The sequence below is a fragment of the Pseudorca crassidens genome, chromosome 8, assembly GCF_039906515.1.
Source record: "Pseudorca crassidens isolate mPseCra1 chromosome 8, mPseCra1.hap1, whole genome shotgun sequence".
NCBI lineage: Eukaryota > Metazoa > Chordata > Mammalia > Artiodactyla > Delphinidae > Pseudorca > Pseudorca crassidens.
The window spans coordinates 58,249,291-58,266,326 of record NC_090303.1 but is presented as its reverse complement, the minus strand read 5'-3'; the positions used below and the strand labels follow the sequence as shown (position 1 = coordinate 58,266,326).

At 36.7% G+C, this 17,036-nt stretch overlaps 1 protein-coding gene across 3 annotated transcripts in view; it reads left to right on the top strand.

The window, feature by feature from the left end:
* Nucleotides 1-17,036, top strand: part of SKAP2 (src kinase associated phosphoprotein 2) — a 304,301-nt gene that overhangs the window by 246,611 nt on the left and 40,654 nt on the right. For all 3 annotated transcript variants that reach the window (XM_067746566.1, XM_067746564.1, XM_067746565.1), the window contains 2 exons: nt 144-207; nt 564-701. In XM_067746566.1, coding sequence (XP_067602667.1) covers nt 144-207; nt 564-701 — 202 coding nt within the window. The remainder of the gene's footprint in view (nt 1-143; nt 208-563; nt 702-17,036) is intronic.

The following is a 17,036-nucleotide window of genomic DNA, read 5'->3' as shown; positions in this document are numbered from 1 at the left end:
TATACATTATAAGAAGCATCCTTGCAAGGAAAGTAGTACTAGACATGAAGAGAATTACTAATGGTCTTAAAGAAATGGAAAGAATGCAACATATACCTTTCATTACGGTGGTGATTTTTATTGCTATCGTTTGTTTCTTTTAGTTCACGGCAGCTTCTCCCAAAGATGCCGAAGAATGGGTACAGCAGCTGAAATTTGTTTTACAAGGTAAGAGCAATCAATTGAACAAGTTATTACAGTCTTTAAGTACTGAATAACTGAATAAGTTAGAGTTTCATACAAAGAAACTTATTGACTTCTGTGAGAAATGACTAAAAGAACATGACTGGTATTAATACATACCATTTGCTTCAGATTAATAAAAGCATCTTTTCTGCAAGTACCATATGGCAACTTTGAAATTCACGTATTTACACCACAATCAATTTTTTTAAATGTTTAAGTTAAGGATATAGCATATAACAATATTGCGACTTTGTAGGGCTGCATTAATTTAGGTAATAGGGTTTTGAAAACCTCTTTTGCACTCTTGAAAATTCTGCCTCCTGATACATGTTTTGTAGATATCGGGTCTGATGTTATTCCTGAGGATGAGGATGAAAGAGGAGACTTATATGATGATGTTGATCATCCTCTACCAATCAGCAGTTCACCAGCAAGCAGCCAGCCAATTGATGATGAAATTTATGAAGAACTTCCAGGTATTTATTTATGGTGATTCACTTAAGGATTTTAGGGATTTTTTTTTAATGTCATATATCATCAAGAGAAGAAACTGGTGAGCTATTAAAAACAAGGACAAAGAAAATCTTCAAAACTGTTTTACGAAAAGGGCTCTGCTTGAGGTATTTCAAGTGAGTGGATATACTTTTATGAAAAGTGAATGGAATGTTAAAATGAAGCAGATACAGTCCTAATCTCATGGGACTTTGGGCTCATTAACATTGTTTATGCTACATAATTTTTTAATTAAAAAATTGACTTGCCTTACAGTTTTTTCCAGCAACTCACACATCATTTTTTATTTATACATCTTGGAACTTCCATTAACCAGAAGTTCTGTGCACACCCCATATGTCAACAACTTCTGCCTCATATATTCCTCCTTCTGTAGTATATTGCATTGTCTTGGAGGAATATCGTTGAACTATAAACAAAGGCCTTTTGAGGCTTGAAGTTTTCGTACTTGATATTTTATCATTCTACATTTTCAGGCATGGTTTAGTGTTTATATGCCTCAGTATCTGTTATGTAACATAAATTTAATTGTCTATTAGCTCTTTGGCTTGTAATTTTGAGGGTCAACCTAAAACAGAAGGAACATTTAGGGAATTATTACGTTACTACTACTCTAGGTTGAAATGAGCCTTTTTCTGGTTATTAAAAAAATCAGCCATTAGAGAAAGAAAAGGGATTATAAGTAATATGTGTGATATTTAACTGACATCTCATATAGAAAGGCTATTTTTCTTTGAATAGAACAATTTAACAACAGTATAAACCTTTACAAATGATTTAACAATACCTAAAGTGTTCAAAATTAACATACAAATGTGATGTTCAGTGTAGTAAGCAGAGCATAGTAACTAGCACATGGACTTTAGAGTCAAAAAGTTTAAATTCTGACTATACCATTTACTAGCTCAGTGACCTTAAAAGTCAATTTTGTCATCTATAAAATAATGATAATTTCATAAGGGGGGTGGTAGTAAATGACATCATGGATCTGCAGCCCTCAGCACAGTGCTTGAGTCATAGCACACCCACAATAAATTGTCACATCATTATTATTTTCATTATTATATCTGGTAAACTCTGCACATGCTTATATGGAGTTATAATAATGGCTTTCTGACCAAGTAAGAATTAATGATTGTAATGGGATTATAAATCCAAGATATTAAAAAAATTACTCAAAATATGCATCTACATATTCTTTGTTTTAACATCTTTATTGGAGTATAATTGTTTTACAATGGTGTGTTAGTTTCTGCTTTATAACAAAGTGAATCAGCTATACATATACATATATCCCCATATCTCCTCCCTTTTGCATCTCCCTCCCACCCTCCTAATCCCACCCCTCTAGGTGGTCACAAAGCACCAAGCTGATCTCCCTGTGCTATGCGGCTGCTTCCCACTAGCTATCTATTTTACATTTGGTAGTGTATATATATGTCCATGCCACTCTCTCACTTCGTCCCAGCTTACCCTTCCCCCTCCCCGTGTCCTCAAGTCCATTCTGTACGTCTGCGTCTTTATTCCTGTCCTGTCCCTATGTTCATCAGAACCTTTTTTTTTTAGATTCCATATATATGTGTTAGCATACGGTATTTGTTTTTCTCCTTCTGACTTACTTCACTCTGTATGGCAGACTCTAGGTCCATCCACCTCACTACAAATAACTTAATTTCATTTCTTTTTATGGCTGAGTAGTATTCTATTGTATATATGTGCCACATCTTCTTTATCCATTCATCTGTCTTTGGACACTTAGGTTGCTTCCGTGTCCTGGCTATTGTAAATAGTGCTTCAATGAACATTGTGGTACATGACTCTTTTTGAATGATGGTTTTCTCAGGGTATCTGCCCAGTAGTGGGATTGCTGGGTTGTATGGTAGTCCTATTTGTAGTTTTTTAAGGAACCTCCATACTGTTCTCCATAGTGGCTGTATCAATTTACATTCCCACCAACAGTGCAAGAGGGTTCCCTTTTCTCCATACCCCCTCCAGCATTTATTGTTTGTAGATTTTTTGATGATGGCCATTCTGACTAGTGTGAGGTGATACCTTATTGTACTTTTGATTTGCATTTCTCTAACGATTAGTGATGTTGAGCATCCTTTCATGTGTTTGTTGGCAATCTATATATCTTCTTTGGAGAAATGTCTATTTAAATCTTCTGCGCATTTTTGGATTGGGTTGTTTGTTTTTTTGATATTGAGCTTCATGAGTTGCTTGTATATTTTGGAGATTAATCCTTTGTCAGTTGCTTCATTTGCAAATATTTTCTCCCATTCTGAGGGTTGTCTTTTTGTATCGTTTATGGTTTCCTTTGCTGCGCAAAAGCTTTGATGTTTCATTAGGTCCCATTTGTTTATTTTTGTTTTTATTTCCATTTCTCTAGGGGTGGGGGGTCAAAAAGGATCTTGCTGTGATTTATGTCAAAGAGTGTTCTTCCTGTGTTTTCCTCTAAGAGTTTTAAGAGTGTCTGGCCTTACATTTAGGTCTTTAATCCATTTTGAGTTTATTGTTATGTATGGTGTTAGGGAGTGTTCTAATTTCATTCTTTTACATGTAGCTGTCCAGTTTTCCCAGCACCACTTATTGAAGAGGCTGTCTTTTCTCCACTGTATATTCTTGCCTCCTTTATCAAAGATAAGTTGACTGTATATGCATGGGTTTATCTCTGGACTTTCTATCCTGTTCCATTGATCTATATTTCTGTTTTTGTACCAGTACCATACTGTCTTGATTACTGTAGCTTTGTAGTATAGTCTGAAGTCAGGGAGCCTGATTCCTCCAGCTTCATTTTTCTTTCTCAAGATTGCTTTGGCTATTCGGGGTCTTTTGTGTTTCCATACAAATTGTGAAATTTTTTTGTTCTAGTTCTGTGAAAAATGCCATTGGTAGTTTGATAGGGATTGCACTGCATCTGTAGATTGCTTTGGATAGTATAGTCATTTTCACAGTGTTGATTCTTCCAATCCAAGAACATAGTATATCTCTCCATCTGTTTGTATCATCTTTAATTTCTTTCATCAGTGTCTTATAGTTTTCTGCATACAGGTCTTTTGTCTCCTTAGGTAGATTTATTCCTAGGTATTTTATTCTTTTTGTTGCAGTGGTAAATGGGAGTGTTTCCTTAATTTCTCTTTCAGATTTTTCATCATTAGTGTATAGGAATGCAAGAGATTTCTGTGCATTAATTTTGTATCCTGTTACTTTACCACATTCATTGATTAGCTCTAGTAGTTTTCTGGTAGCATCTTTAGGATTCTCTATGTATAGTATCATGTCATCTGCAAACAGTGCCAGCTTTACTTCTTCTTTTCCGATTTGGATTCCTTTTATTTCTTTTTCTTGTTTGATTGTTGTGTCCAAAACTTCCAAAACTATGTTGAATAATAGTGGTGAGAGTGGGCATCCTTGTCTTCTTCCTGATTTTAGAGGAAATGGTTTCAGTTTTTCACCATTGAGTCATAGCACACCCACAATAAATTGTCACATCATCATTATAATTTTCATTATTATAGCTGGTAAATTCTACAAGTGATTATATGGAGTTATAATAATGGTTTTCTGACCAAGTAAGAATTAATGATTGTAATGGGATTATAAATCTAAGGTATTATAAAAATTACTCAAAATATGCATCTATATATTGTCTTTTACTGCCCTACCAGAAGATGATTACTATAAAAGCATGATTTTGTGGGGAATGGTAATCTGTATATTTCTATATTTTAATAGAACTATATGTTTGTAGCTCCTTCCTTTCTGATTTATCTCAAGGAAATGACACCTGCCATAGCCTTGGTTATCCTCAAGTAGGGAAGAATATTCTCTGACTGCTTGTCTTTAGTCACATCATACCACTAATACAGTTATTTTAGTCTTTATGTTCAGAAGAGCTTGTGAGAAAGTATACTGATGTAAAATGGAAGAGTGTAGTACCTTTAAATATGATATTACTGCAATATACACTTCATTCCTTTAAAACACTGCAGTGAATGGGTTACATTACAATTGCTGAATTGACTGTTAATTAAGTTCTGTGTTTCTTCAACTTGCTTATCCTCTCCCCGTCCCCCCAAATAAAAAATTGGTCAGAAATAAAGAGCACATATTTATAGCACTTTCATACTAAAGATCTAAGGAAGAGTGCCTGTAAGTAGCTTGAAATCTTAAAAATGTGAAACATCTTTTATTTTCTCTCACTACAGATGTTCTTCTTCATCACTTTTTTTGGCCTGGGGCCACATAATCATTGTAAATAACTGGTTACTCTTGAAGTAGTCTTACTTCTTTCTGTGGTACTGGAAGAAATCTAAGCTGCTCTGGTATTCCTTGCCCCTGCCTGGGATCCCAGTTGCTGTACAAAGTGATTGAGTTTGATAGAGCCTGCAACTGTGCCCCTGGGAAGGAAGCTGGTGTAGGCAGCTGTGGAATGTCTAGTTCTTCTTTCTTTCCCAGTGTAACCGAGAGCCACTTCAGTGTCTGCACAGTTCAGGGTGGTCGAGTTTGAGCCACCTATTAGAGAGGGGATTTTTTTTTTAGTGAAAACCCTGAAGTTGCCTCTTAGAGTTAGAGGTTTTGTTTGATTAAATATCTAAAACTAGAACAGCAACTTTTTTTCTTTCAGAAATGGTCTCTCAGGAGAAGAGTTTAGCTAATTGCTTTCACTTCTGTGAAATATGAATATAATTTTGAGAGGAGGTGAAAACAGTGGAAAAGCAGTGAACATACTTATAAACTGTTGTTATTTTTCCAGTTCTGTACAAATAACTGTGTATATCAGAAATCTTACTGGTTAAACTCCCAGAATTAATTAATACTATCATTTCAACACGATTTTCTGTCCATTACATGTAGTTGAAAATTAATCCTCTTAGTTGAAAGATGAAGCATAAAATGTGTTTGAAGAAAAATCTAAGCATTCAACATGTTACTTTAAAGCGCAAAGTTCTTTTTCTGAGAAAGCAGAGCTCTTACTCAAATAAATGTTTTTTTTTGTTTGTTTGTTTGTTTTTGCGGTACACGGGCCTCTCACTGCTGTGGCCTCTCCCGTTGCGGAGCACAGGCTCCGGACGCGCAGGCTCAGCGGCCATGGCTCACGGGCCCAGCCGCTCCGCGGCATGTGGGATCTTCCCGGACCGGGGCACTAACTCGTGTCCCCTGCATCGGCAGGCGGACTCTCAACCACTGCGCCACCAGGGAAGTGCAAATAAATGTATTTTTAAAATGCAAAATAAACATGCAGTGTTTTAAGTCTCAGGAATAATAAGAAGAAAACATTGTTTAAAAATTGTATTATAAAATATCCCTTGAAAAATGTTTATAATTTTATGGGAGTGTAAATAGTTTCATTGTTTTTCAGTTAGAATATTCTAACTATTACAGCAGCTTCTCTTTAATTTCTTGTTCATTAAATTTTAACTAACTTCACAAAAGAATAGGAATAAATTTGTAAGGTTCTTTGCATTTAGGGTATTTATACATATGTAGAGAAGAATTGAGACAATGCCATTTCTGGGGAATATTAAAGACATTTGGCTTTTCTTCAAATATCCTAATGCTTTGACATCTTTTATGTCTTAGTACCTATTAGCATAGGCCAGTCATGTTTGATTACGTGGTGATATTACTATTGAATATTTATGTTTGCAAAGCTAATATTTTGATCAAAGTGTGTTAAACTGTTTCATAACACAGTAATGAGTTCTTTTGGCTTAGCACAAATTTCAGAAGTTATTGCTCATTTTTTCATTAGAAATACAGAAGAAGGTTTTTGTTTGAATTTGAATCTCGAAAGGGGAAAGCAATACTTGGGAAATTGCTGCAGAAACCAACCCAGCTTGCTCTTCTCTTCTAGTTACCATGTCACCTGTAATTTTTTTCTATAATGTCAGGAAATTCTGCAGAAATAACACAACAAAAAGATTTTTAAAGATGTAGGCTCAATAAAATCGGCCTAGTATCACGAGTGGTAACTGCCTGTTCAGCCTATTAAATCTGTAGATTTCAGGGGAATTGCATTTGAAATCCTTCTGGCAAGTGGACAGGAGGAGAGAGGGTAGCATAAGATAGGACAATAAATTTCTAATCCCATTAACCTATTTTTTTAAGTGTTAATTCATTCTTTTTTTTTTTTTTTTTTAAATATTGTAATGATAGATTGAACTATTCCAAGCCAGAAAAGGACGTTTTTATTCTTTGGTCATTCAATTACATTTTAAATTTATTCAGTCCAACTATCTGCATCTAAAATGGCATATAAAGTAAATTGCAGCTATAAATTTTTTCCATGAAACTATTATATATATATATATATGTATATATATATATATATATATATCCATAAAAAAGAACAGTGTTTGAGTACTTAAATTTGAAGCAATCTCCGGCAAATGACATGAGAGCCAACTTAATCAATAAATAGTTACAACCCCCCCAAAATACATTTTAGCTTTATTTTCTTGCTGAGTAATTATCACTCATATTACCAAGTTAATAACAAGATTTTAGAAGACCCTGGAGTCTCTGGTATTAACATCATTCCTGATTTCACCAAATAATTTTTTTTCACATTCCTTCTTTGGAATGCAATGGAAAGATGCCAGTTGACTTTCACAGAATCACCCATATTCAGCCTTTTAATATTGTTAGTCTAGGCAGCCTGCTGGCATTCCTTTTCCTTAAACTATGGTACTGAATTATAAAGTGTGGTGATATGGTATCCTGTTATATTGTACAATAGATAACTAGATTATCATTTTTTGGATGGTTTCAGCTCTGAACTCTGCTGAGAAGGTTATCTGAAGTTATACAATATAAGGAAAACATCCATAAATTAGAGTCACCGCACACATCTAATTGTAGTTTTATCTTTGCTGAATATAAATGTGATCTTTTTAGGGTTCTTCAATGTTGCCTCTTTCATAATACAGCATGAAGCTTTGAGATATAATTTTGCTTGTCATGTTGCTTTTCTCTACTTTGCCATTGGCATTGCAAACAAATTCTCTTCATTACAAGAGATGGTTTAATAGATATTAAAACCCGAAATACCTGTGTGCGTGCAAAACATATATTTCTAACTGTAGAGAAATAAACTAACCTATTTTTGCAACTTGGCGCTACCTCTGTGGTTCTCAACCACGGGAGATTTTGGCCCCCAGGGTACATTTAATGACTGAATTCCTGGAGGCATTTTTGGTTGCCCCAACTGGGTGTGTGTGTGTGTGTGTGTGTGTGTGTGTGTGTGTGTGTTGCAGGCATCTAGTGGGCAGGTGCCAGGGACGCTGCTAAACATCCTACAAAGCACAGGGCGGCCACCACTACAAAGAATTATCTGACCCAAAATGTCAGCAGTGCCGAGGTTGAGAAACTCTGTTATAGAGGTATAATAGATGGCTTTTGGTTTATCACCGTTTGTGTGTGAGTGTTCCAATAAAACTTTATTTACAAAGACAGGCACTCTTTGAGCTATAGTTTGCCAACCCCTGAACTTGCAGTTCTCTTCCATTTGCCTTCTGACCCATTTATATCCCGCACCTTTACAGTGCTTAGCATACAGAAGGAGCTGAATAATGATTGATTAAGCTAGTGAATTAGATGTGAGCAATAAAACCACTAGATGACAGTGTTAAAGGAGCAGAAACAAGAAGTTAATTTCTAGGGGTGTAATGGTTAACGGACAAGAGAAAGAGACATTTGTTGGCAGCTTCATGGTTTGAGGTGAAGTCATTTGTGATTAGTCATTATCACAGACCTTGAACTGTGAAGGGACAAAGAATCACCAGTAGCAGTGAGATACAGAGCAAGACACTTGGCATCTGAGCCTCAATTTCCTTATTTATGAAATGAGGAGGTCATTTCCATCTTCAAGATAATATAGCAGATACATGGGTTTAAGGGAGTGAAACAGATCCGATCCAGATGCTGGCGATATGACTTGGGTTGTGGGACATTACAGCTCAGTTTCCTCCTCTATAACGAGGCTGATAAAATTCCTCCTTTAGAGAGTGATTAGGATGGTTTAGCGCAGGGTTTCTCAACCTCAGCACTGTTGACTGGGCCAGAAAATTCTTTGTGTAGGGGCTGACTTGTGCATTGTAAAATGTTTAGCAGCATCCCTGGTCTACACCACTAGATGCTTGTAGCACCCCTATAAGGTGACAACCAAAAAAGCCTTTAGACATTGCCCAGGGTTTCTCACCTTTTTATCTGTGTCTCTTGAGTTGTAAAAACCCATAACCCATGCTTTGTATGAGTTTATTTTTATGGACAAAACATAGGTTTTCTTATATAAGTAAAGCTAGGAAAATATAGAATGGCTCTACGTCATGAGGGACCAGCTAGACTTGTCTGTCACTGTTTACTTCAAGGGACTGAGGAGTCTTAGAGAAATGAGAAACCCATGAAAGATTTAAAAAAAAAAAAGATTAAAAAGAAAAAAAGGAGGGAAGCATTTTCTCTATTTTAATGAGCTGCGATCTGTGAAGGGAGAGTCTTTTTTTAATATTGTAAATATGTGTCTTTCTTGTATAGACACTTGGCTTATCCTATTCTGATAGGGTTGTTCATTTCAGGCTGAAGTGAAAGACCTATGGACGAAGGATTGGATCTTCTTAAAGGGAGTCAGACCACCTGGGAGAATGCAGGGCCAAGCAATTCCAAGGCCACCTGGAATTTGACAGGTGGCTTTAAGAGGAGAGGAAATCCAATAATGGGGTTTCTCTTCCTTTTGGGGCCTGGATTTTGAGGAGATTAATGGGCCTGAGATGGCAGGAAAAATGGTCTCTGCTCCTGAAGGTCAACAGGGAGTCCCTGAGGGGCCCTACTGGGGGGATCAGTGAAGATGCACTCACCTGAGGGTACGTCACACCATGCCACATCAGGTGGTTCTTTATTATTCTCTGCACATTTCCCTTTTGCTGTTTCTGAGTCTTAACTTTTAAATCTTTACTAACAAACAATAGATGCTCACTGGAAGAATCTTAAATATTGCTGATGGACATAAAGTTAATAAGTGAAAGTCATTCACCTTCTACTCTAAGTAAGCATTGTTAACAGTTTGATATAAATCTTTTGTCTTTTTTTAGCCCATTTACAAATATGCAATGTTTATACTTAATAAAAAAAGAGATCCTTCTTTTCATTTACTTTCTTCTACTTTTTCTTTTAATTTCTTTCCTTTCATTTTCTTCCTGCTTCCTTATTACCTTCTTCCTTTTCTCATTCTGTTATTTTCCTCCCTTCCCTTTTCCGTTTCCATTCTTTCTTTTCTTCCTTGCTTTTACTTCTTTCATTCCACAAATATTCTTGAGCACCTGTTATGTGGCAGGCATTGTACCTAGGTGCTAGAAATCCCTCTGCATTCTTACACAGGCCTTAAATGGGTGCAGCTACACCTTCCCTTTCTGGCCCAAGCCCCTTGACTTATGACTACATCCTTAATTCCCCATGTTTATTTATGTCGTATACATATATATATGTATATATACATATATATATTATTCATGTCTCACGACATGAGTTAGTTGTTTTTGCTTTTCTGATATATGAATCCTGTCTTCTGGCAGACGGTGTCAAAACTATCGTGACACCTTCTCTCAAGGCATCCTCCACTTCCCCTCTTCCTCTCCATCTATCTCTTATCTACTGGCTCCTCTCCCTGACCCATACACACAGAATACCTTTCTCTGTATCCATAACCAGTAAATTGTTGTGGTTGAGCAAGGACTTTGGAGGCAAACACACATTGCTTTGACTCCCAGTTCTGCTCCTCACTATGTACTTTAGCCAAAAGAAAAGTGAACACAGAGGTAAGGTGGAAAGTCCAAGAAACAATAGTGAACATAGAAATAGGTAAAATATGTCAGTAATGTTAATTACTGATTATTTTTCAATGAGCTTTTTTTTTTTTCGGTACGCGGGCCTCTCACTGTTGTGGCCTCTCCCGTTGCGGAGCACAGGCTCCGGACGCGCAGGCTCAGCGACCATGGCTCACGGGCCCAGCTGCTCTGCGGCATGTGGGATCTTCCCGGACCGGGGCACGAACCCGTGTCCCCTGCATCGGCAGGCAGACTCTCAATCACCGCGCCACCAGGCAAGCCCAAGCTTTTTTTTTTTTATTTTAAAAAGAGTTAACACTAAATTTAGCTTATAATTTTAAAAATTAGCTGGGGCAAGATGGAGATGTGGGGTAGTGCCAGTGTGCCAAGTGTTGTCTTATTCAGGAGGAAGGAGGAGAGAAATACTGAGTAATTGTAGTCTTTGTTAGGAAATGCGTGTTAAAATTTCAGAGTAAGTACTAAATAAGTAGGAATGCAATCTTAGGGTTCCCAAAGCAGCAGAAGGGAAATAAAAGATGATCACAGAAAAAATTTAAATCCAAAAGAAGGCAGGAAGAAAGGAAAAGGAGCAAAGGGAAAATATAGTTTTAAAAGAGCCCAAATATAAAAATAATTACAGTAAATGTAACTTGATTAAAATAATCTATTAAAAGACAGAAATTATCACATTGGAGTTTTTTAAAAAAAATCTAGCAGCATTCTTAGAGGAGATAGTCCTGAAACTAAACCACATAGAAATTTTCAGAGTAAGGGAATGAAAATAGATATACCAGACAACCCTATTCAAAGAAAGCTACTATAGCAGTGTTAACATCAGATAATGTAGAATGTAAGGCATAAAGCCATAATAGGACTACAGAATGTCAGTATATAATAATAGTAAAAGAAGATAACGTTTAAGTGCATCTAACTGTATAACTTTGAAGCCTATAAAGAAAAAACTTATAAGACAAGTTTGACAAATCCTCAATCACTGTGGGAGATTTTCACATACCACTTTTAGAAACTGATAAACCAAGGAGGCAAAAAATTAGTAACTCTATGGAAGATTTGAACCAAAAAATTTTTTAAAATTGATTTAATCTATCTAAAAACATATATGTTCTTTTCAGTGCACATAGAATATTCATGGAAATTGACTATAGTATATAAGTTCATAATTGAAATATCAACAAATTTCAATGAATCTATATCATACAGACTATGTTCCTTAACTACAATGAAATTTAGTTAGAACCCAGCACTAAAAAGATAGTTTAAAATACCCAAGCTCCTGTTTGGAGCTAAAAAATAAATTTCTGAATAGCTCATGAGTTAAAAGAAGAAATCACAAAGGAAATTACAAAATATGTAGTTCTGAAAGACAATGAAAATAGTACAGATAAAAACTTGTGGCATGGTACTTTGAACCATATCTAGAGAGATATGGTGAGGAATAAGATAAATGAGAAAATTAATCCCTAATGAACTTGAGATGAGAGAACAATTTGAAAAAAAGACTATAAAATAAATACGTTTAAATGATTAAAAAGATAAAGGAAAGAACAGAAGCTTTAACAAGAGAAAAAGATCCTATGGAAAAAGGACCAGATTTCTTTTTTAATGAACCAAATAGAATCACTAGAAATTATTGATGATTTGGAGTATTTAACCACCAAATTCTAAATTTTCAGACTCACATATTTATGTTTACATTGCCTATGGAACCACTAGAATACGTATTAAAAATTATGAACCAGAAGGTAAGCAAATGTCAACCACTCTAGTCATATTAAAATGCTAACATTTAGGGCTTCCCTGTGGCGCAGTGGTTGAGAGTCCACCTGCCGATGCAGGGGACACGGGTTCGTGCCCCGGTCCGGAAGATCCCACATGCCGCAGAGCGGCTGGGCCCGTGAGCCATGGCCACTGAGCCTGCGCGTCTGGAGCCTGTGCTCCGCAACGGGAGAGGCCACGACAGTGAGAGGCCCGCGTACCAAAAAAAAAAAGAAAGAAAGAAAAAATGCTAGCATTTATAAAGCAAGGAGAAAAATCACACTAATGGAGCTGGGCTATTAAGATTTTTCTGTGAACCTTGGGTGAAGAATCCTAAAAGTGTGCCAGAAGGTCAGGTATTCACACTATAGGTTTTGTATCTATACATAAGTGAGTACTTTACCTTTTAACATCGAGAAATCTCAATAATTATTTTCAAGGCATAGCTTCTCATCACCTTTGTATCAGACTTTTTAACTGGAGTCTTCATTCTGCCGATATGATTTGCCTCCCATGTAGAGTATAAACAGATCAGAGCCCGCTTTTGTTTTTAATTCTTCTATGCTTTCATCAGATAGAATATGATAAAGTTTGTTGTAGCTTCACAGAAAGTCATTTACTTCTTTAGGTCCCCCCTGCAAATCTCTCTCTCTCTCTCTCTCTCCCTCTCTCTCTCTCTCTCTCTCTCTCTCTCTCTCTCTCTCTCACACACACACACACACACACACATGCACATGCGTCTACCTACATGAACATACATCTATAGAGACAGTCTGCAGCAGGAGAGCATCAAGCTTCACTATTTTTGCAGATAGGTCAGCTGGGAATATTAGCTTCCTAAGAGTCTTCAAGCTGCTTAGTTTAAAGCAGTGATTAATAAGAATGGACAGGTTCAACAAAATGTCAGTGATAAATATAAGCACTCTTCATATCTGGCCTCAGCAAGTGCTGCAGCTGAGCAATGAAAAGCCAAAGTGGGGGAAAAAATCCAGTCCAACTTAATTAAGCTCAAGTGAAATTTGACCTTGATTTTGTTTCAAATAAAACATTCTTCTATAGATTTGTCGCTCTTTATTAGAACTTCTTTAGAATTCTTACGAAGAAATGACAACTCCTTATACCTACTTATCCGTTAGTCCCTTTGTTCCCTATTACAGGAGTTGAGATGGGGTGGAAAATTTTTCTCATAGATGGATAAGAAAATTCATTTGCAGAGTGGTATTTTGGAGCTCTCATTGGAACCAGATCCCAAATCTCCTGCCTCCTCGTCTGGGCCTCTTTCCACATTCCTGATCACAGTTCAAGGAGCCACAGCTTAACTTCGCTTCTTTCTCTTTTGCATAAAAATTCTTGGGAGAGCTCTCTTTGGTCTCTGTCTCCGTTGTCTCTTCACCAGCTCGCTCCTAAGCCCTGGCAATTTGATTTTCTCTCCTGATGCCTTACCTAAAACAGCTCCCTCAGAGTCACCAGTCTCTCCCAGTCGTCAGTCTCTATTCTCAAATTCATTACTGGAGATTTTGTTTTACTGGACACCCCTTTCTTTTGGAAACTGTCTCCTTCTTTGGCCTTTCCCATTTTTAGTTGTTACATAGTTGTAATGTTTATAAATAAGCATCTTGGCCCTGTTTTAGATTTCTTCATTTCCTGATGCTTGCTGATTGTTTCAGATTGTTTTCCTATTTACCCTTTATTTCTTTAATGGTAGAGCTTTGGGTTTCTACGTTATCTTTTCTTATTTTCTCATTGTATGTTCTTATTATTATGCATCTAATTAATTGATTGAAAAAAATATTTTTTGAAAACCTATGACATGCTAGATTCTGTTCTAGCTGTTGGGAGTTTAGGCGTAAAAAGGACAGATCATAGTAAGTGCTACAAAGATAAGTGGATGATGGGAAAAGAGCGACTATTTTATACTCTGTGGTCAAGGAAGAGGTGACATTTAAACTGAAACCTCTTGACTAAAACTGGTACATAAATGCAAAAAGCCAAATGAAGCACCTTCTAGGCACAGGGGACACCGAGTGCCAAGGCCCTGAGGCTGGAGAATGCTGAGTTGTTCAGGAACCAGAAAGGAGGGCCAAAGGTAGCCATGCAGAGAGAGGTTAGAATGAAATTGGACCTAGGCAAAAGCCAGGTCAAGCAGGACCTCTGCAGGCCAGAAATGATGTTTAATGCAGTCTTGTGTGCATAAATGACACCTGAAAAATGTGTACTGAGTTACTAAAGTGAGGCTGACGTGTTTAATTATGTGAGGTTGCCCATGTACATCAAAAGCTATTCAGTGGTCCTATGTGATGAAAAATTTGGATTTGAAAGCTCTTTCTCTCTTTACACTCTCTCCCTGGGCAACTTTGTACCTTCAAGTATGATTACATGTACAGGCATATGGTTGGAGCAAAGTAAAACATCTTCACTCAGTCGCTAGTGATTCTGCCTCTAAAACCTCATCCATCGCCAGCTCTCTACTCACTCAGGCTTTGATGATTTCTTACCTGCAACGTTATGAGAGCTCCTAAGTGCTCTGCCTACTTCCTGTGTGTGTGTCTCTCCCTCATCAAACAACCCAATAATCTCTTCTACACACTGCCAGCAGATTGATCTTCCTAAAACACAACGTAGTCAAATTCATCCCTTGCTCAATAACCTTTATGGGTCTCCACTGCCGAGTTTGGTCAGTGCCAAACCCCTTCCATGATCTGACTCACATTTACTTTTCCAGGCACATTTGTGCCGCTTAGACCCCTTATGCTCCAGACAGACTGAACTCTTAACCACTCTTTATTCCTTCTCTGTGCTTCGCCTCAGTGCCTTCCTCACTTACATTGCACTAGGTGCCTAAATCAATATGTTGAGCTAATGAGTAATTAAAGGACAAAAATTCGGTCAAATAGCATATAGATAAAACTTCTGGTTGATTAAGTTTTTCATTTTTCTATCCATAAATTTCACAATCAGCTCTAACATATTTTCTAATATATTGCATTATCTGCAAGATACAGAGTGGATACTGAGATGATGAATAGCCCTTGTCCTCAAATATGCTATAATTTAATCAGAGAAATGGGTATATGAATATCTAACTATAGAAAAACCCCAAACTAAACATATATAGATAGAAAGATCTATCAACATTATCTATCTATCTGTCTATCTATCTATCCATCTATCTATCCCACACTCATACCAATCCCAAAGTCCAGTAGTATTACTGTATACCTTGTCCATATTTTCCCTATCCACACTTATGTAGAACCTTTATAGTCACCCATCAGGAACAATGAAAATACCTTTGTTGATTCTGCATATTCCTTACACCATTGTATTGTATTGGTTTAAATAGTGTTTTCTCTAAACCTATTTAGGTGAATCATTTACGGTTATTCCATTATAAACAATTAAAATACCCTTGAAGGTTATGTGTATCTATTGGGCACAGTACAGTATTTTTATAGGTATAGAATGGTATATTACTAAACACAGTGTAGTATTAACATGTCCTCTACCATTCTGAGTGTTATCACTTTTATCAGGAATATCTCATCTGATGTTGAGACTATATATATATATATAAAAGAATTCAAAACCTCCTGTATAGCTGATTAATACTTTTTCATTTAACGGGGAACATATTTTCAAGAAAAACAGAATTCAGAAGTTGAATAGCTCTCTACTGCCTATAGGATAAAGACCAAACACCATACTTTGGCATCAAAGGTCTTCTACATGCTGACTGAAACATTCTAGTTCAGTCCCTATTACACTGCACCAACTCTCCAATTTCAACAAACTGACTTTTACTCTTCATTCTCCCCACTACTTTTCCAGCCTCACATTTTTGTTCATATACTCCATCTCTATGGAGTACTCTCAGTTCAGTTCCTAACCAGTTCCTTCCCACGTTCCAGGCCCACATCAGATCCCATCTCCCCAGAAAGCCTCTTCTGCCCATCTCAGCCTGAAGTGACCTCTGCTTCTCTGAACTTCTGTAGCACCATATATTTGAAAATTAATGACACACAGCTTGGTGACATTTTTTATGTTGTTATCTACTGTTCTGTAAATCTTATATTCATATTTTACTTTTCATGGGATTAGTTATTCAGCAAACAAGCCAACGGATGGATCTTTATAACTTATCTTCATTATATTTACAAGCTCCTCAAGGGCAGGGGATCAAACCTCGTGTTTCTTGGCACTCCCAGAATACTTAGACAAGTGCCTTCCTCATACGAAGTCAATAAATAATACCTGAATAATGTAATCTTTAGTTAGAGGGGCCTGTTAGTTAAAGGCAGAGAAATCCTTTCTCTATGATGATTCTTTTCCTAATAATACCAATTACTACAGAATCCTAAAAGAATGATTGTACTAAACAGAATACTATCAGTGGTATATTGAAGTATGACTGATCTTCCAAAACCTCTTTAAAATCTAACATTACTTTTCCAGTGAGCATAATCTCAAGTAAATAAACTTGTGAAATGTAATACATTGAGTGATGAAAAGCTCTAGTATCATCAGTCTTCTGTGCCATTAAAGACGGATCATCTGCTGTGAACAACAGGACCAACTTGAGTTACCAATTCCCTATAGTAGGTTAGTCATCTTAAGCAAGACATTTCCCAGGAAATGACATTCTCCTTTGCTTCCACTCATTCATTAAAGACCACAGGTAAAGTAGGTCTAAAGAGCACAGTA